The sequence below is a fragment of the Sesamum indicum genome, linkage group LG8 (genome assembly GCF_026168435.1).
Source record: "Sesamum indicum cultivar Baizhima isolate 11 linkage group LG8, ASM2616843v1, whole genome shotgun sequence".
Classification (NCBI taxonomy): domain Eukaryota; kingdom Viridiplantae; phylum Streptophyta; class Magnoliopsida; order Lamiales; family Pedaliaceae; genus Sesamum; species Sesamum indicum.
The window spans coordinates 2,263,214-2,285,105 of NC_142664.1; the positions used below are offsets into that span (position 1 = coordinate 2,263,214).

Here is a 21,892-nt window from a genome sequence, read left to right on the forward strand (position 1 = left end):
TGGTATTGATTCAAAAAGCTCTAAAAGTGTATGTAGGTATAGACAGAAGTAATGATTGAAATGAAGATGATGGTAAAATTAATTCCAATAAGGATATATATAAACAAATATATTTTAACTTTTCACTTTTCACTATCTGAAAGAACTGAATACTGAGAATGGAAACGAAACTGAACAAAGGCTCAAAGCTTTCCTCAGTAATGATTATGATATATAGCAAGAACACACAATTAGCCCTTTGATGGATTCCAATACTTCAATAAATCACCTCATGCAATATCATATGCCAGACACTATATTTGTATGTCGAAAACAAAAAAGAGAAAATATATACAATATAGGAAGTATTTTTTAAAATGAAACAATTTGCCTCCCTGTATAAGGGGGTAAATTGTTTCATTTTGAAAAATATAAGGGAGTAAATCACTATTATATTTTCATAGGGGTAATTTACTCGTTCGCAATATCATACGAAGATAAATTGCATTAAACCTCTTTGTTTCTCATTTTTTTAAATCTTTCTTCTTCATTAGAACACAGAAAGAAAAGATTGAATCGATGTACATTTCAAGCTCCATTTGCTTATAATAATAAATGAATCAGGTGACAACAAGGCCTAACTTAGTTGGCGAAGTTTAAACCTTTTGACCTTAGAGGTCATGGGTCTGAATCCCACTTTATGGATGGGATGTTGTGTCTATTGAATAGTAGGTATTGGTTAGATTTAATTTATTTAATATTATTGATCAAAGTATGATTATTGTAATGATTTTTGTTAGATATTGATATCTCACAAAAATAATTGTAATCAATTTAATTCAATTAATAATAGTTCATTGCTCTTACTTCATATATAAATTAATTATGTATATTTTTAAAGTCATGTACTTGGAACTAAGAATTTGGACTTAAGACATGTTCATATTATTATAATATTAATTTTCATTCTTTATTTTATGGTGTCAAATATTCTACACTTTAATTTTATACTCGTATCAATACTGTATCGTATCCCAAATTTTTTCGACTTTCAGTATCGCAGTTTCCGTGTCCATGCATCTATAGATTTCAATAGAACCAACATCACATTGATGTCAGATAGATTTAGGAGTTATGGCAAGAACAGAAGTATGCATGAAGAGTTATCATAAAGCAGAAAGAATCAATAACTGGAATTCCTGACAACATACGGTGATCGGCAGATCAAACAACCAAGAACTGGAATTCCTGACAACATACGATGATCGGCAGACCAAACAACTCAAACTTCACAGAAATGGGGGATGGAGATTGCATCACAAGTTCCCATCTGTGAAATGGTTGGAGAGATCATCCAAATGAAGATTTGAGTCTTTCTTCTTGTTTTTCTTTTTCTTGAAATGCTTAGCAGCTGCTTTCATCACTTTAGCCCATGCCTGCACACAAGACCCGTTGGAGCTACCCACAATCACTTATCAACATATTGTGTCTTATCAACTTGTAAGATCTTTAAACAGTTTGTAAAACCTCGTGTGACTCGATTAGTGAAGAAATAATAAAATATATTTCAAAATATTAAACTACTTGAGATTGTCTCGTTTTCGATTTAATTAAAGTTTCATTTAATATAATCATACCGACTAAATTGCATATTTGGTCCCACAAAGAAGGGCCGATGCCCCTTTTTGGTCCTATATTTACGGGAACTCATTTTTTGTCCCAAAACATTAAGAAAAGTTGCAAAGTTGGTCCCGTTAGCAACTTTCCGTTAATTTTTAACGGAAAGTTACAAATTGTATTAGTTTGTCAACTAACTCAATTTTTTGACTTTGTTGCAAGTGGAGTGATGAAATGAGGAAACCTATTGCCAAAATAAGACCCATCTCTCCCTTTTTGTAATTTCATTATTTTTGTATTTTTTTTAAAATAATTTTTAATGAAAGAAAATAGGAATATCTCAACCTATTTTCTTATAATAAAATGTTGTGATGTTGTGCCTAAAATGAAATTGTAGAAAATATAAATTGGGTGCAAAAAAAGAGTATATATCATTTTCAATATTATCGACAAAATAGAGCAAAATGCTAAATGCACAAAAGCAACAGTTACATTTTATTGTATTTTCCATGTCGCTTTGTGTATTGTACATTTTTTTCTATTTTGTCGATAATATTGGAAACATAAATACTCTTTTTTTTTGCACCAATTTATATTTTCTGTACTTTTTTTTCAGGCAACATCACAATATTTTATTATAAGAAAAATAAGTTGGAACATTCTTATTTTCATACATTACAAATTGTTATTAAAAAAACATAAAAATAAAGAAAGTACAAGAAAGAGAGAGAGGGGACTCATTTTGGCGGTAGATTACCCTCCAATTCATCACCCAATGTGCAACAAGGCCAAAAAAATAAATTAGTTAACAAACTAACAGGAATTTACGACTTTCCATTAAAAATTAACGGAAAGTTGCTAAAAGGGACCAACTTTGCAACTTTTCTTAACGTTTTGGGATAAAAAACGAGTTCTCAAAAATCATGGGACCAAAAAAAAGTGCCGACCCTTCTTTTGTGGGACCATATATGCAATTTAGCCTAATCGAACCAATTTCAAACACAATTTTTAAGCTCAGAGAATGAATCAAATAAGCTTGGAGAATAATGTGTTTGATTCAGCTCGATTCTAAATTCTTATACATCCCCTGAAGGATGTCTTGGTTAACTTATTTAAAAGATCTTAAAAGTTGGTACGTATATTTTTTAGATTAAGATAATGGAATCAATGAGATATTAGCAATGATAAATTTGTAATTATAATTGAAATGAGTCTGTTAAGGTTTAAAAATAAATTAGGAATTCTTTACTTTTCCCAAAATAGTTTTCCGACATTTTATTAATCAATTTAAACTCTTTCTTTAAAAAATTCAGCAAACATTTTATAAATTTTTAAATGTCTTATAATTAAATATTTTAAATAACTTATATTTCAAATTATATTACAAAAGGTTTTTAATAAAAGAAAGTGTAAATTGTAGATGTCATCGAGTTTTCCTGAATAGCCCAATTAATCTTTTAATACCTAAATAAATTCATCGAAAATCAAAATTTAATATTAGCTCAAACAACAAGAAATAATATATAAAAAAAACTCAATCAAACACCTTTCAACTGAAACTAGCAATGACTCATTGCACAACAATCAGCAGATAAGTGTAACAGCATGTCTGTTTGATCAAATTCCTGACTGAAAAGAAAAGAGCAAAATTAGTACCTTTGGACTCGGGGAAGAGGAAGACAACCGTCGGGAAGAAGATGGGACCGGAGAAAAGCCGAAGGACTTTCTCTTTCTCCTCTTCATCTTCCGGCATCTGCTGATATTCTGAAGCACGGCGTCGGTGAATTTCCGCTTGATCCTGGCAGCAACTTTCTTGGTATTTTCCAGGAACCCCACCCCACCACCGTCACCAAACGACAGCTTCCTGGAGAGATCAAGGCCGCCGGCGTCGGAGTCACGCGGTGGCCGGGGCAGCAGGGGGGACCAGATGGAGCTCTGGGAGTAGTTGAAATCGAAGGCAGAATTGTCTGGGAACTTGCCGAGGAGCTCTGTTGACATGGACGATTCGAGATACTCGATCACCATTGCCAGTGGAAGTGGAGCTCCATCGCTGGAGATTGGAGACATGGCTGGAGATTTGGCTGTGGAGAAGAGGAAATTGTTGTGGGTTTCTTCCTTTGTTGAAAAACAGAGATTTATGTGGTGCGAGTTGGGGTGGGGGGAAGAGGACAGAAAGTAGCCGTTGGAATTGAAAAGGGATCTGGACAAAAAGGCAGATCATACATTAAATGAAATAAAATAATATTTTTCTTACCAATTTTACTAATGGGTTAAAAGCAAAATACCCCGTGTGTTATTGATAAAGAGCAAATTACCCCTATATATTAAAAAAAACGTAAAATACCCCCCTGTCAATTAAATATTGTAGCACACTGCCTCCCTATATGAATTAAACATTGGTATGAAGGGTAAAACACGAAAATACCCCTCCTTATATTTGAAAATGCTAACTGTTAGTTAAACTTAGGGTTTTATTTTGTTTCTGGCGAGAGACAGAGAGAGACGACAGAGGCAACTGAGAGGCGACTGAGAGAACACGAAATTCACTCAAATCCACCACTGCCGCCGGCGAAATCCACTCAAACGCTGTTGCCCGAGGCTGCAACATCGTTTTTTGCTATTTCGAGCTCTGATTTTCGCTATTTGGAGCTTCGATTTCCGCCGGCGAACAGTTTCCCTTTCCCTTTATCCCCGCCAAATGCTGTCACTCGCAACTGTGACACCGTACGAGGTTAGTCTCGATCTTATTTGATATCTTAAGATTCTAGCAAGGATACTATTCCTTAAGGTTGGTAAGTTTGCACTTTTAGTGTCCCTTTCTACACTGTTTGCTCAGTTTCTTTTTGGTAGGCTGTTATATTCCTTTCATTTCTCCATGGAGTTCCCTGATGATATTTCGTGTGTGTTTAAATTTTTTTTCTATAGACTTCTGGTACTTGAAGTACTTGGTGGTAACAAAGATGTTTTTTCCCTATAGAATTCTGGTACTTGAAAAGTACTTGGTGGTAACAAAGATGAGAAAATTGATGAAAAGGGAGATAGTTTAAAGGGGCCATTGTAGTTGCGGTTTTTGCTCAAGTTGGTTATAGGAGTCTCTGCAGGATGGTCATGTTTCCTCCTTTTCATATTCTTTAAAAAAATCTGGGAATGGTTCTGTGTGGCAGTTAGTGGTTTCCAGCACTTGTTTTCATATTTGTGTGTATTGTGGTAAAATAGTAATGAAATTTTAATTTTGTCAGTAATTGATCTTGATCTCAGTTTCAAGAATACAAATCTATGGGGATTTTGGCAATCATTAATTCAAATTTTCTATAAGGGTTATTACATATGTTTATGCCTGCTCTTTCTGGTCAAGTAGATCATGCATATTCTTCTCTGCAAGTGCTTTTGCCTGAAAGAACCAGTTTAATTGGGACAAAAATTACATAATGTCTAATATTAAGCAATTGGTTCAAAGATAAAGTTGCATTGATACTAGTAACAGAATGTTTGGAGGAAGTACTCCTGAATTGCTTGCACTTGCATATTTGGTATTTATATTTTTGAATTATTTATTATGTTTGTGTAATTTCATTTGGGGAGTGGTGTGGCAACTCCAGCTTAGTAGATCATGTATGTCTGTTGGCTTCTGACGAAAGATTTCTGTTTGTTTCCATGACATGACCTAGCTAAGGTAGTATGGGAGGCTTTTTGTGAGGGGAAAAGCTGACAAAGCATCTGATTTGAAAGCAGTTAAGGTAGGCTTTTCTATATATACTGTTTTTATTCTTATGTGCATGAAAAACACCCTGTGTCAGGGTTTTGCTTCTTGCCGAAGCATTATTGATTGTTTTTTATAGTTGGGAAGTTACTGTGCTTTTATTGTTATGTGTATTTGTACCCCTTGTGTTATGGTTTTACTTCTTGCTGAAGCATTATTTTTTTGTAGTTTATTTTATTTATATGCAGATGTTTCAAACACATGATATAAATTTTTGGTGGGGTGGAAAATTTATAAAACATCCTAAACTTAGTTATAAAACATCCTAAACACATGATCTCAAACCCCCCCCCCCTTTAAGGCAAGAGCAACCAAGTAAAAAGGTAACATTAAGCATGTTCAGTGAATTATGCTCTTTCTGTTTTATCCCTTCATCTTTTTTTTAAACTCATTTTTTATTATAATTTGCAGGCTACATCAAAAAGAAAGAGAAAAAGCAGCAGTGTAGTACAACCACCTGCACCTGCACCAGGCTTTGCAACCCAGGTATGTTCTTCTTTATGAAAATACTTTTAAACCAACCCAACTGCAACAAATATTTTCTAAATCCAAATTTAATGCAGCAGCAGGTAGGCTATCAAGGCCCTAGAAATGCATCATTGTTGGGGAATGATACTCCAGCAGCTTCTTCAATACCTGCAACTAGGAGATACAACAAGAAGGCAACTATTTCACAAGTTTTGGACAAGATGAAAGAGAGACAAAAGATAAGACAACAACAGTATTTTAGATTGCATCTTCATCTTGTAAATGGCATTTTTTTTGGATAAATGGCATATTCCTTTTGTAAATGTGAAAAAAAACTGTCTATAATATGACACTCAGTTCCTTTTGTAATGTGGCAGTAAAAAAAAACATTAAGTTTCAATCCTTTCTAATGGAATCCAATTTTATGTTTTTGTCAATTTTATTTAGTATTTTTATTTTTTCTGTACATTTTGAACTTTTATTTTTGAAATTAAAGCATGAGGAATCCAGTCACAAGAATGCCAAAAAAGTTAAAATACGGAATGAGGTAGATGACCTTGACATTTTCTTTGTTTTTGGAGAAAAAAACGTGAGAAACAAGTGGAAGCTGCTGCACTTTTATTTGGAAAAAAATGCACGGGGGTAATTTGCTCGTTACACTAACACAGGGGGGTATTTTGCACTATCTCTTTCATTTGATGAAAGAGGGGCAAAATTGTCAAAAAAAACATAAATATGGCCCCCCAGTCGCAACATTGGCGCGTGCGCTACACCTTCCACTCGCAGGGGTTCAATTGCTCCAATAAAATTTTCACAGGGAGGTAATTTGGTATTTTTTATATCACATGGGGTATCATGCACATTGCCCATATCACGGGGGGTGCGCTGCATTTTTCCCTTTTACTAATTGGATGTAATTTGTGTTTTTTAACTAATTGATTTTAACCAATAAAATCTAGTTTAATAACTTTGAATCCATCAATTTATTAATGTACATCTATTTTAATTACTATGTGTCTTCAACAAAATTACCAGGACAAATTCTACAGAGTTTAAAGGAGGAAGATGGGCAATTGTTGATGGGGTGTCAGAGTTACCTTCAGCAGAGCTAATAGTTATTTTGGCCAAAAACATGAGCTAAAGAATTACAAACACACCTAACAAAACTAAAGTGGCAAGAAAAAAGATCAACTACTAAGTAGAAGGTGTTCGAACTGACTGGGCCAACAAGTGAAAGATCCCTATCGAGAATTTTGTATAAGCGCAGCACAATTACCTTCAACAAGAATGGATTGCCAACCTCGTCTTTCAGCAAGGAGGACGGCCTCTGGAGCCGCCATTGCTTCTGCCAATTCACTGGTCACTTGCCTAGCCAACTATTGAGATATCCAGCCCAAGCACTTCCCATTACATCCCTCGCAATAACCCCAATTCCTAGTTCCTTACTATAAGATTCCTGAGAAAAAGTTTGGTCTAATGTGGCAGGCATGCGCATTGGACTCGATTACGAGTGTTGACGGACGTCGGCACGAGGCATATTCGCAGTGATGGGACTGTTGGCTTGTATTGGTGCCATGACATGGGACTGGTAAACAAAACATAGTACATTGCTGCTAAGTTGAGGAATGGTCGGGTGACGGGCTTGGCAGGCTGCACAGTGGGTAGACGTGTAGGCCTGGACATTGGTAGTCAGTGTCGGCAGATTGTGAGCAATGCAAGCTTGAGTCTTGACAATGTGTTGGACGTTTTGGGCAGAGGGCAAGCAGCGTTCATAGGCATGTGCTCACATGGGCGAGCATGTGCACATTTGCGGGGACGGTCGGTAGGAAAGTGCGCGCGGGAGCACACAGATGCGGGTGGCTCTCAACAGGCTGGCAGACGTTTGGCGCAGAACGCACTCGGTGGGTGGTGGTCCACGGTCGGCAAGGCAGAACGACTATCGACAACGGCCAAAGCTTAGTGGTTGGCTGCGTGAGCTGAAGCAAGAGGTATGCGATGAGGCGGTTAATGGGTGGTAACCGCCCATCTACATGGCTAAGTGGGGATGATGCTATGTAAGGCTGTAGGAGACGGTCATGGGCAGTTTTCCATAGTGGGCAGCAGTTCTAGTCAGTTTTCCCTAACAGTTTAGGGTGTCAACTGTATTCTTATGTATTTTTGTATTGCTTTGACTGGCTTATACGTTTTTGGAGAGTGGGGGTTGGACGAATTCCCTAGTGTGCAAGCTATTTTCTTGTATTTTGATTGAAGGCAATAAAATATAAGGTTGGCTTCGATTGTAAATTATTTTGTTGCTTGATTGCGTGTCAGATCTTACATTTCCTACATATTTGTTGATTTTTGTCCCTACTTTCGTACATCATACATGATGGCCGAGTGTGTAGGGAAGAAGGTTGACTAGCTTGTGTGAAGCTAAGTCGTGATTGCCAAAATATGTATAGGTCACTAGCAAGTGCACTAGCTATCAAGTAGTATAATAAATATCGATTCCACGATAATTTAAATAAAATAATTATCGAAACTATGACTAATCTACGATTATTTGGATGATCGAGGATCAACTGATGGATTATGATTATGAAAAATAACTACTAAAGAGAACAAAATAAACGAAAGTGTTGGAGAAGATTTGATAATGAAAAAGATGCTAAGGCTATAGGTCCACCTAATTGATTCAATGAATGCGAAATTTAATAAATTAATCTAGCATGCAAGTGTTTTCATATACCGAGGTTCTTCCCAAGTTAATTCGATAAACTCTCTCGAGCTATACCAAATCTATTATTATCAAGGAAATAGTGGATCTCTCCAATCTAAAACTCGTGACAATTATACCTTATGATCTGTGAACAACCTATGCAACCGGATGAATCATACCTATGTGTGTCAACATATCATTCAGTTCACATTATAAATTACTCTATGCACTATGCCAAATCCCCTCCATCTCATCAACATAATTAAATAAACTCAAGATATTATCAAACTCTCAAATTATAAGAACAAGCACAATAATTTGCAGATATATGAAAACAAAGCTGTAGATTAATCCGATAAAAATACTTAGAATATTGTCTCAATTAGGCTCCCAAAAGCCTTAGAAAAAATTAAGTTAGTTCATCCTATCTCGAGGCAAAAGCACAAGAGAAAAATATAGAAAAATTCATGGAGTCGAAAGCTGGGCGTGAATGATCTGTCACTCTGGCATCTTCTTGCCTTGCTCCTCCACTCATCTTCTCGTCTTCTCCTCTTGTTCTTCAAAATTTTTCAGCCAAAAGATGTCTTTTTCTTGCCTCCTTTCTTCCTTTTATGCTAGTTTCCAATATGGTAGGAGGAACAATAAATCATGCCTTCCATTTACCTTTCTTTTCTTTCCGTTTTAGTATTATTCCTACCAAATTTCTCAAAATATTCTATAAGGAAATAACTAGCTCTACAACAAGTTTCCAAACAGCACTCAATTTAGGAATCTTCAATCTCAGTTTACTGCACGTCTAATAACCCGTAGGCACAGGTAACAGTGAAATCAGTTTCTGTCTCACAGACTTCTAATAACTCATGGGTCACCGGTTATTTTGGCAGCGCTGCTACTGGAATATTTCCTTTCTCTATCTTTTAACTATTTTCTTGCAACTCTCATTCCTTCTACAAAAGCACCTAAAATGTCACAAATACACCCAAGAACTAGCATCATATCACAAGAATATAGGGGTATCAATAGAAAAAGACATCATATAATTTGTCTTAATCAATTTCCCACACACTTAAGTCATACTTGTCCTCAAGCATATAACAATTTAATTCAATCACCCCTTTTAGAAAAAAAAGCTATTTCATTGCATTCCACCCCAATTCGACTTACTTCAACATTTCAAAATGAACTTACTATTAAGGTGCAAGTAATAATAGACTTCATAGTACAAATTCACACAAACCACACAATGAATCAATTGTCTCAACAATCGTTTCAGAACCAAAATGCAAAGTAAGTTAACACCTTGCTTAAGATTCACTCAATACGCTCAAAGTGTTTATGGGTGAACAACAACTCTCAAGTCATGCCGTGGCAAAATTTTATCATATGCTTGTTCTTATATCACATCTCCGCTGTTTAATAGTCAGTTAGGTGCAGGAATCAAAGGGTCTTTTCTGGATTGTAATGGGGCCTTAGGTATGGGTTAGAAGAAAGAAAAAATATAGAAACACGAAGGGTTCTTTTGGGTTAAAGGAATTAGGCGACTTTGCTTGCATAGTCTGCCACTCTACGAATTTTCTTTGTTCAAGTGTATACTCTGCTAACTAGAAACTCCTTTTTCTTCTTTTGATAACTTTCTTCTTTTTTTTTTTTTATACTGCATCACAACTTTTTCTCCATCTTTTCTTTGTTTTCTTCTTTCTTCGCTTCTATTCTTTTCTTCAACTTCCACAAACTGTTTTTCTTTTCTTTTTGTCCCTTGTTTTTCTCTTTTTCTTTTTTCAGACGGAGTAGAGATTATACATTTGTACCATAACACTGATGGAGAAAACAGTCCACAAGCTGTCATTTTAATCCTTTAAAACTGGGGTTCAAAGGTCTAATAAAAAAATATGGTCATCAAAGCTTGTATCTTGGCTATAATGACAATGAAATTAGGCTTAAGATTAATTGGCCTACTAAGGGTGGACTTTTATACGGGCTTAACAACAAGAATTGGGTTAATCCTAATGTTATTATCACTTTCACCACTCCCAACAACAATGCAATCTCGACATGTATAACCAAGCAAGTTTTAAAAAAATCAAATCAGAGACGACATCACACAACCAAATAAAATATGAGAGCAATAAGATATGTGCTCATATGCCCAAAAGCTCACAGAAATTGGCTCATGTGTTTTACTCACAAGCATTCGTCACTCAAATAATTATCAAGACAATAAAAAAAGTATAAAAAGTTTGAATTCTTTCCTATCATGTCGTTTGTATCTTGCAATCCTAACAATGCATTCATTAATCATGTCAACGAGAGTCAAATTGGGATTCAACAGAACAAATTCGACGTGCACCTTTTCAATTAATAAATCAAATCACATCGTGTACACCAAGATTATCATGAAAGTATAAAAGTTCCCGCCAAAATTAAGAATCACATTGCCCTCAATGTCCTATATCCCATGAATAGGAATGAGAAAAAGAAAACAATACTGACATGATGATGCCGAGGGTGAAAGTGGAGGTTCCCAACCACATCGTTGTCAGGCGGGGAAGAGATGACAATGCGACTGAGAAAGTCGTGGGATGTCCATCATGTTCCTGTAAAACACCCAAGAAGTTGTTAGAAAAAAAATAAAATAATAATCTGAAACAATGAAAATCATGTTTTAGTGGGAGAGAACTAAAAGAACAAAGATAAACTAAAATAGGAAAAATGGGTAGAGGGGACGAAAAGAAACACAAAAGGGGGAAACAAGGAAAAAATAAAAATAGATATCAGAGAAAAAAATATTGATGAGGCGGTTGCCGCCGAGGAGGTGGTGTTGCTGTTGTTGCTCCGTCGGCAATGTGGTGGTGTGCTTGGAGGCGATGGAGAATGGCAGGAGTCAATGGAGGGACCAGGGCGATTGATCGCAGATTTCCAATGTTGTTGTCGGTGTCGAGCAGTCTAAAAGTAGGTGCAGTGGCTGGCGGCAACACAACGGTAGTGAAGTTCGGTGCGGTGAAGAGAGGCAACGGTTTGACGGGCGGTGGTGAGTAGTGGAGCGGCAACAACGCCGTAAGGGTCGGTGAAGGAGATGGAGCCGTAAATCTTGGGCAAAGAACAATGTGAGAAACCCTGAGTTGAATTGTATACTTGATTTGGGATTTTTTTTTTTATTTTCAATTGTTTGTTCAAAAATGGAAATTAAGGGAAAAGTGATAAATAAATGAAGGAAAAAAAATTAAAAAAAAAATCAAAGAGAAAAAAATTAGGGATTAAGTATAAGGCCGAGCATGTTGGTGGTAAGCCGTGGGCACGGGCTATCAGAGATTTGCGAGACTGCAAATGTCTTCTATATATGTCGTGGGCATGGGCTGTCAGAGATTCACTCGACTGAGCTGAAAAGTGACCCTACAAAAAAAACTCATGGGTTGCCTTGCACGCAATGCTTGTTTAACATTATTTCTCGACATTCTCAATTGGTGAAAAGTTGAGGAGGAAGCTCAACGGGCGGTAGTGTCCCCTCAATGTAGTGATTTAACCTTTGCCAATCTACTTTAATAGGGCCCTTGTTTTTATGATGTCGTTCGTCACCATCCTTGAATCTTTTCTTTCTCATGTGAGATTCATTCCATGCCTTGGTGTGTTCCTCGTAAAACCCAACATTCTTGTTGAATTGGTTCCTCTATCTCTTCATCTTATTAGGTCGACCCCATTTGTCCTCACTTGCCTTTTTCAATCAGACGATGCTTCAAATGGTTTTACTTTTTGATTGCAAGCCATATAAATATAATTACAAGAATACTATATAATTAAATCCACCTATAAATAAAATAATATACACACACATATATATAAATACATATAAAATATATATGATTTGATAATGAATAATAGTTTTTTTCTCTCAAAAGTCAACATCAATCATACAATACTTATTTTAAATTATTTTAAATTTATCTCTAAAAATAAATTCAAACATATATCAAATACATAGTTATTTATCTTTCATTTTTGTATCTTGAGAGACAAAATTTATTTTTTATTGTCCGATCATATCTTTTTTATATATACTTATAATTATACATATTGTTTAAGTTTATAGGTGGACTGAAATATATATACTATTGTGTACATATATATATATGTATGAAAAATCGTATTCAAATTTTTCCTTGCTTCAAAAATAATAAATATATATTTAATAAATAATTTTATGCACATTAGTAATGGTAAAAATATTTTTGGATGTTCTATTTGAATTGTTAAATTTAAATAGACTATTTCAATAATACATTCCACGAATTTATTTAAATAATTTTAATATTATAAATTGTAAACTATTCCATGCAATTATATGACATTTAAAGTAAACTTTGTTGAAATAATAAAACAAATACATATTTTAATAAGCACAAAAAAAAATAATGTAATTTGAATGAACGCCCAAATACTGCAATTCAGATAAGAAAGGATGGAAGTGGTATGAAAATGTTGGTTTTCATAAAGGAAGTTGAATGGTAGTGGTCCGCGATCGTAGACTCATTTAGAAATGAGGGTTAGGGTTGCATTTAGAAATGTGTCGAATGAGCTAACTATACGTACATAAAAGTGTCTCGTAATAAATTTAAATATTGAACATATTTCGACTTATTTTCAAATTATGTCTGGTAACAAATCCAAATATATAAAGGTATTTTGGCCCATCTTATTTCCTCTGGATGCGGTTCGTTTGAATCTTTTTTTTAATTTCTTGACTCAAATGCAAATGTATACTTATTAGGGCATTTTTCTTTCGTTTTGTCAATCGGTCGATAATTTCCTATTTCTTAAACCCCAAATTTGATTCTTTGAGCACTTCTAAAACCTCTTGAACCCGTTTCAGCCGGCAATGGCCCTCCTCCTCCGCCGCACTCTCACCCCCATATCTTGTCCTTGTTGGTGGCGCCACCTATCCGCGACCGCCGCACCCAAGCCGCCCCCTCTTCTCTGGGAGCACTCCAGCAAGACCTCTACCAGCAAGGAATCGATCATCCTTCAGCTATTCTCATGGGGCCGCGGCGCCTCCGGCCAGCTCGGCGGCGGAATCGAGGAAATTCGGATATATCCGGCGCCTGTTGCCACCCTCTCTGTCCCACTTAATTTTTCGCTCTCTCACGCCATTCCTGGTCGTCTCTCCCAAAGGTTGAGCTCCAGTGAGGCCCAAGTGGAGGTTGGGATCTCGTGTGGGCTGTTCCATTCGGGTTTGGTGGTGGATGGGAAGCTCTGGATATGGGGCAAAGGGGACGGTGGACGACTCGGGTTCGGGCATGAGAACCCGGTTTTTGTACCTACTCTGAACCCTAATCTGGAATCGAAGCTCAAGAGCATTGCTCTTGGTGGTCTCCATTCCGTCGCGCTTGATGTCCTCGGCCGTGTCTTCACTTGGTCAGTGCCTCTTTGAGCATTCTCCGTCGCTTTGAACACCACAAAAGATAGCACAAAAAACGAATATCCATTGCGTTTCTTTCATCTAGTTATCCATTTGTATGTGGGTCTTGATTTACAGAGATTTATGTCTTGCTAGTATAAGGTTTCAGGTACATGCCCCTACTTATATGGGTTTCTTTGACACTCTCCATGGTGTAGTTTCTTACAGCATTATGCTGGTCTGGTTTACTAATGTCCTTTGTTGTTGTTGTGAGGTGGTATAACTCTTAGAAGAATTGTCATAACTTTAGTTGCTAGTTTTTTTTTACTTCCCACCCAGTTAAATATGTGATACTTTCCTCCAGTTATTCTAGTCCATGTTAAATCTTTTGTGAAATATATTAAGATGGAGTTAAAGTTTCTGATTTTCACGAAATTGAAGCTTTGAGAGCTGGTTTCGTCTATGTTTAAATTATTTTTCCGTCCACTAAGCTTCTTATAAGCAGCTAAATCATAATCACCATACCCGTGAGTCCGTGACAATATACTTCCGTTGAACCATCTGTAGAAGGCTTTCTTTTGTGGTAGAATTATTCTTCTTTTGATTTTATGGATGAGAAGTTCATGTTACTCAAGTATTGAGTTCTCTATTGCATCTTTTAGATTTGTATGTTTGGGCAAGACAAGAGATATAACTGTTTGTAATTAAAATGGAGAATTCGCTCAAGTAAGGTGCAACCAAGCACTAGGAGAGGTGCAACATAATTCCATAATCCCTTGGTTTCCTTTGGTCTAATGAGTAGAATGAGATACAAATTCACATCAAGTCTGTACCAAGAATTATGTTTACTTAAATGTGAACACTTTATGTGTATGCATGCACGGACATGCATTGTTGCATCATGTTGCTTTATTTTGGAACTGCTCCATTCTTGCCAACGCACTTGCATCATTATGGGAAGCATAAGAATTTATTAGTGAATGAAAAAATCCATATGTCAGTGTTGGTGAGGCAAATTTACTAAAACCCGTATGCAGTTAAATCATATTATGCTTTCTTTCATTACTTCTACATGATCTCAAATAGAGTTACCTTGTAGCATTTGATATTTGTTATTAACTCATTGAGACTTGCATTGCATATTCTAGCCATTGACTTGGATAAAGGTTTTGTTTGCAAATTTTGATACTTCTTTTCTACGAAATGAAGTTTTCAGGGGTTATGGTGGATTTGGGGCTCTTGGACATTCTGTGTATCACAGAGAACTGTTACCTAAATTGGTAGAAGGATCTTGGGATGGAGAAATATGCTGTATTGCAACCAGTGGTACCCATACGGCTGCAATCACCAAATCTGGTTAGATATCTATTGGCTACAATATTTTGTTTCTTTAAGCAGACAAATTATCTTTCTATCCTTTTGGATTAGTTGACATAGGAAAAGTTTTGAAGCCGCTTTTAGGTCTCTTTATAAGTTCCTAAAGCTGATTGCCCACATTGTAACATCTTACATGAAGGTTTAATAAAATATATAATAAAATCCATCTATGGAGAATGAGTACGTAAACTATGTCAAAGTGGAAAGTAACATACTGATTCTTCTGTTTGCTATTCAATGACATAGCTGACTTTCATAATGAACTTGGTACTTCTTCAAGGTCATGTATCATGTCAATATATTTTCTGCTAATCCAACCATATGTTTTAATCTGTAGATATTATGAAGAATACAGTAGGACTAGCATACCACTTGAAAACTGCTTAATGGAGGGGAATTGATTACTGACAGATAGATGATTTACACGTTTCAATGGTACTTGCTTTGCTGGAGATGGTAGCATGATTTCAGTTGTGTTTATCTTAGTATCAAAATCATCTGAGATTTGGTGCTTATTATTGTGTATTGACTGTGAGATAATTGTTCTCAACTATAGTATATATACACTCCCTTATTCCACTTTCTTGTCATACCTGGCTTGAACATACAGAAGCAACTTAATTTATTGCTGTATTTCTCTAACTAGTTTGTCATTGTATTTTTTACATTATATTTTGATAAAGGCAAACTTTACATTTGGGGAAGAGATGAAGGGGATGGTAGATTGGGCCTCGGCCCGGGTTGTGGCCCAGATCATGCAGGTGGTAACAGCACACCTTCTGAAGTAAAAGCACTGCCTGTACCCGTGGCTGCTGCTTCATGCGGGGGATTTTTTACAATGGCGTTGTCTGAAGAGGGGCAACTCTGGAACTGGGGTGGTAAGAAATGCCCTGTTATTCATTATTTATGATCTCAAATTTCAGAAATAAGCTAATTCACCCCGAGGATCGTTTTGAAATATAGTAAGATGAAACTTTACGCCTCTTATGAATCATAGACAAACTAGATTGCAATATGTTTGTTAATTTGAAAATGAAATAGCGCTCTAAGAACATTGCAATCAAATATTCCATCCAATAATACCTCCAAAATCTTGGGTGCTGGACCTTTCTAGTTAGAGCAAGATAACAAATCATGATTAAGGCAAGATTATCGGAACTTCTAATGCTAGTTAACCAGAACTGCAACGCTGTAAGTTGAAGAAGTTAAACTGCTGAATAAGAATGAGCGTTACAAGAAACCAATATCAACAAAGCTCCAAGTCTTATTAGTATTGTCTATGTGTTTCTGCCACAGCCAACTCCAACTATGAGCTTGGTAGAGGTGATAAAATTGGTGGCTGGAAACCTCAACCTGTTCCCAGTCTCAAAGATGTTCGTATAGTTCAAATAGCTAGTGGTGGATATCATTCTCTTGCTTTGACAGGTATAATCTGTCGAGAATATCTATATGTATCTAACTGTGCTGTAGTTCACATTACAGATATCAGAGAATATCTATATGTATCTAATTGTGCTGTAGTTCACATTACAGATATCAGAGAATATCTATATGTATCTAACTGTGCTCTATGTCAGACAAAGGGGAAGTTCTTTCATGGGGTCATGGCGGACATGGTCAATTAGGCCACTCTTCCCTTCATAGTCGAAAAATTCCTGAACCAGTGGAGGCCTTAGCTAATGAGAGGATCTCTTACATTGCTTGTGGAGGTTCATCATCAGCGGCTATAACCGGTAAAAAACCCGATTTTCATTTGCATATAAATGATTTATGAATTATTAAGTTTGATATTAGGGGGTTCCGAACAGCATCCATTTGGTCTTAGGTTGGGTATGTGGACCTTGGCTAGGCAGAACCTTCACATGTGAAGTTATTTTTCTCTTTTTGCTTGAACAGTTTACCATACAGCCCCGCAGATATATGAAGATAACCAAATTTTGTTATTTAATTCTTCAGACAAGGGGAAGTTGTACATGTGGGGGAATACGGCAGATAGTCAATTAGGTGTCCCTGGACTTCGAGATGTACAGTCATCACCCATCGAGGTTAAGTTTCTCTTGGAGGATGACGGGCTCGGGGATCACAATGTAGTTTCAGTTGCTGTTGGTGCTTCTCATGCAATGTGCCTTGTTTCAAGGTCAGGTGGCTAGTAAGTGAACTTAAAACCACTTAAATGTTTAATGCCCAAGCATGAAATATATGACGGGTTGAGAAACTTAGGTTTGTTGAAAAGCCGATGAACTTATGTGTATGCAACTTCTAACACGTTACGTTAGGAGATTGGGGTCCAACTTTGTTGTCTTCCTCAAGCTTAGTTAAGGTTCAAAATTTTGTTCTGGGCTATGTATAATTGTCTGAAGTTGCCACTAAGCAACAGCAGGTAATGTGACGTTTGTTATCGGTTAGAATGATGTGGACGATGAAAAGTTGTGCGTGGGTTATGGAAATCTTAGTCTGAGGTTGATCGTACCCGTTCATGTATGAATTGGAATCCTTTTGTCAAAATTAGATTTGATTATAGGGTGAATTATACTTAGACTCCCCCTAAAAATCTAAAAATGCAAAATTACACTTTTTACCAAAGAAATTTTGAAATTACACTTATACTCCATCCAAATATTCCTTGTTTACACCTGATTTTCTTTGTTAGAATTTGGATGAAAAATGCTGACATGAGCAAAAAGAATTGCATAAATTTTCAATCCCTTATTTAATGTTTTATTTAATAATTTTGTACTTATGTAGGGAAAAATATAATGATGCTTCATTCTTTTATATATATATATATATATATAAATATTACATTTATCTCTATAAAATGCAAAAATATACTTGAGAATGTTAAATGAAGGGCAAAATTAAAAATTTATGTAATTTTTTTTGCTTACTTCAGTATTTTCTATTCAAATCCTAACGAAAAGGGCTCAGGTGTAAAATGATAATTTTTTGAGGGGGTTTAAGTGTAATTTTAAAGAAAAGGTTGGGAGTAAGTGTAATTAACCTTGATTATATCCAACCCATACATGCTAGGTGCTGTGTATTTAACATTTGATTGTCACCCTCCTAAAACTGTATACTATGAAGTCTTTTTGACATATCGTAAATGTTTGTAGAAAATATGAAAAGAAGTTAAACATATGACCTAAAGATTTACCCTGTCTGGAAAATTTCTCTACTTGTATAGTTTTTAAGATTAGTTTCTACTGGGATAGCGTCACGTATATTACAATAAAATATCGTCCATCAACTATTTGAATTAGATCGTTTGGAAAACCAATGAACTCGTATATAATGTCGGGTCAAGCTTTACGTTCCATCACTGTTCATCTACCATAGAATAAGTGTATTGTACCTCAACACATTACTCTCAATCGAGTAAAACTTAAACCGGCGTCACATCCTACGGTTGGATGTTGATGGTGTGCCGTTGACAGTATTTGCCACTCATCGGAACGTTTGAGCGCCCAAAAGTTAATGTCTCGGCGTATGATTAGGGTAGTGTGGGAGCAGTTTATGATTGAGATGTGCAGGGTTGTTAGCGCACCCGTGAATGGGAAGGCATCACGGTCCCAGCCCCCACACAGGAGAAGCCATCATGTTTTGGGACCGTTAGGTGTGTGTATATATGAGATAAAAGACAACATCGTATATGGTTCTTTCTATAACTACAATTCCTTCCTTCTTACTACCCCAAGTGGGCAGCACTTGTCTGCATTCAACCAACGACTCATCTTCTCCATCACTCTACTCTTCCTTTTCCAGTAAAATCCCTAATCTTGAAAATGGAAAAAATGACATCTTTACACTTTTACTTCCTTTGATGTGGTACACCTTGCAAATTAAATTAATAAATAGGTTACGGGTAAATTATATTGACATCCCTGATATTATATTAAATTATACAAGCACCCTCCTACTTTTTATAAATTTACAGCTACGCTTGTTGAGGTTATAGTTCTAACTACAACTACACCTTTTATTCAAATACAAAAACTTACACAAACACCCCTTCCAAAATATTATTGATTATACTAACACCCTTCAGGGGGTGCTATAATTTTGTAAAATATGGGAGTGTTTTGCGTAATTTAGCATAACCTTAAGGAGTGTAATGGAATTTATCTAAAAATTACTGTAGATTCTGAACTCTAATCTACACTCAGTCGACATGTGGTTGTATAATTGATTTTAAGATAATTGATTTAGAAAAAATATTATGGCCTTTGGATTAATAATTAATGATGCTAATACAAATTGTAGTTAAAATTTAAAGGTTAATGAAGGAATTTAAAAACTATTTAATTTGGGTAATGGGCAATTCAATTAAAATAAAAAAAATATATAGTTGTATTAAAAGTTACAAATTTCGTTTCTCTTTTACCAAAAATTAGTTATGATCGAATTTAATTTCAAAATGATCATCTTACTCTAAAAATGATTTTAAGCATTAAATGATTTATTTTAAGAGTAGAATTCGTATTGATATTGGAGTTTTGTTATTAATATTATATTGGTACTCGAGTAATTACAATTGATAAAATTAGTACCGAGTTTTACTATTAATGTCATACTGATAGTATTCGAGTTTCACTATTAATATTAGTTTAGTATCCGACTGGTATTCTTTTTTTTTTTTTGTATTATCTTTTTTATGTAATGATCATTTTGTCCTCAGATAACAAATAAAAATAATAAATATACCAAAGAAAAGTTTGAATTAAAATTAATCAATGCAGTTTTTGTCTTTGTGTGAGCCATTTGACTTTTATTTCTTATAATTGAGTATTATAGTAGATAATAATGTTTTACTAATTTATTATTTTTACTTACTTTATTTATCAATATTATTAATTTCAATTGGTAGAAATTATCAAAATGATAAAAATATTATTAATTTCATTAATAAAGATGGTGGAAGTATCAAAATAATAAAAATAATAATCTTGATAACCAAATATGAAAATAAAAGTGAATTGGTTCAAACAAAGACTAAATATATCTATAGAAATTAATACAAACTTTCTTTGATGTATTTATTATTTTTTATTTAATATTTAAAAGTAAAATTGCCATTACATAAAAAGATAATAGAAAAAATAATAAGAATGATATGAATTTGGTTCCAAAGTGACATTAGTGATGAAACTCGGATACTAAAATGATATTTTCAATCATTTCTAATTATTCATATATTAAAGTGATATTAATAATAAAATCTCGATGTCAGAATAAATTTTACTCTTTATTTCCTGTTGATTGCAGACGAGAAATTGCATTTGTAAGACAAATTTATAAGGGCCTTAAAGTTAGAATGCATAATACGAGGCGTGACGGCGCACCAATCTCGTCACAGGCACACATTATCTCGGCGTTATTTATGGGACCAAAGTAATGTGTTCGTCTCAACCCTCTTGGATCAGATATTGATCATATTGACTGCATACAGAGAGCTTGAGTGGCTTATAAGTCTAAAATCTCCTCTCTCTAACAAGATGTCTTTCTAAGGACAATTATAAAAGTTACGAAGCTAGAAAAATAATATTCGCACAATGAGACACCCGTTGCATCGCACGCCACAACAAATAAGAATATAGTTTGTAAGAGAAGAGTATGTTATAGATATTAAATATTAAATAATTAATTTTCATAATTTTTTGATTGATGTATATTGGTAAAAAAATATTAATCTAAAAGAGTAAAAAAATAATTTAACATATATGAGGCATATGTTAAACAAATACAACCCACCACAGAATATAACTCCCGACGCTACTATAAATACCAAAAATATTATTTTTTTTAAACCCAAGCACTATTCATTGATAGTGACTATTTTTTTGGTAAAAAGACGTCACTCGACAATCGTGTTCACCTGGTATATAATTGTGCCGTAGGTAAAATTCTCAATTTTATCCCTTTGTAAAAATCTCGACCACATCATAGATGATGTAGTTGTTCAGCAGCATCATCATTGTTTTAGAGAATAATTTAAAATATAACTTTAATATTTTTAAAAAATAAAATTTTTATTTTAAGAATTGAAACTTTATTGCTATTGACCATAAAGTGGTTTGGACAATTATAAGTCAAAATGCACGTGTGTGCCATTCGAGTATTAACCCAACGGTCGGATCACTAATTCCCATGTGCACCACATTAATCTCTTTTCATATTTAAATTTTATGGTGTTATAAATGTTACACTTAAAGTGTATTCAAGTCAGCTTATAAATACTAAAAAAAGTATGATTTTTTACTATATTTAATTTTTATAGTCAAAAGAAAAAAATCATCAATCACGGCTTCGCAATGATTATTAGTCGTTGTTTCTGTAAGTGTGGCGAAAATCATGACAAATATTTTGGGTATCGCTAAACGCCATCGGGAATATTGATTAATTGTGGTAAATATTTAAGTTTCTACTTCGATTTTATTTAACCGTGGTTAATAGTATTAATTTGCTAATATTTTTAAACTGTGGTCATTTATAGTGTAGCAAAAACTCAATTTTTTTATAGTGAAATTTTAAAAAATATATTATAAAATATTCAGAGTATTTGATATTTTTTTCGGAAAAGAAAATTTATAAGCTCCAAAAATAAGAT

At 34.8% G+C, this 21,892-nt stretch overlaps 2 protein-coding genes and 1 long non-coding RNA gene across 4 annotated transcripts; 1 reads left to right on the forward strand and 2 right to left on the reverse strand.

The window, feature by feature from the left end:
- Positions 1–1,129: 1,129 nt before the first annotated feature.
- On the reverse strand, positions 1,130–3,762 carry LOC105167442 (uncharacterized). Its single transcript, XM_011087160.3, has 2 exons — positions 3,253–3,762; positions 1,130–1,415 (listed from the first exon to the last, which is right to left on the reverse strand). The coding sequence occupies exons 1-2, from the start codon at positions 3,661–3,663 to the stop codon at positions 1,296–1,298; spliced, it is 531 nt and encodes a 176-aa protein (XP_011085462.1). The 5' UTR covers positions 3,664–3,762; the 3' UTR covers positions 1,130–1,295.
- Positions 3,763–8,849: 5,087 nt separating this feature from the next.
- Positions 8,850–12,004, reverse strand: LOC110012392 (uncharacterized). Its single transcript, XR_002287542.2, has 2 exons — positions 11,013–12,004; positions 8,850–9,481 (listed from the first exon to the last, which is right to left on the reverse strand). It is a non-coding gene; the product is annotated as an uncharacterized LOC110012392 (long non-coding RNA).
- A 1,242-nt stretch (positions 12,005–13,246) lies between these two features.
- Positions 13,247–17,757, forward strand: RUG3 (Regulator of chromosome condensation (RCC1) family protein). Of its 2 annotated transcripts, XM_011087161.3 has the most exons (6): positions 13,254–13,928; positions 15,128–15,267; positions 15,972–16,166; positions 16,585–16,713; positions 16,866–17,021; positions 17,245–17,757. In XM_011087161.3, exons 1-6 carry the CDS (start codon positions 13,393–13,395, stop codon positions 17,436–17,438), a joined length of 1,350 nt encoding a protein of 449 aa, XP_011085463.1. In that variant the 5' UTR covers positions 13,254–13,392; the 3' UTR covers positions 17,439–17,757. The 2 variants fall into 2 exon arrangements, with proteins under 2 accessions (XP_020552160.1, XP_011085463.1); XM_020696501.2 differs by lacking the exon at positions 16,585–16,713 and having other exon boundaries at positions 13,247–13,928.
- Positions 17,758–21,892: the final 4,135 nt, after the last annotated feature.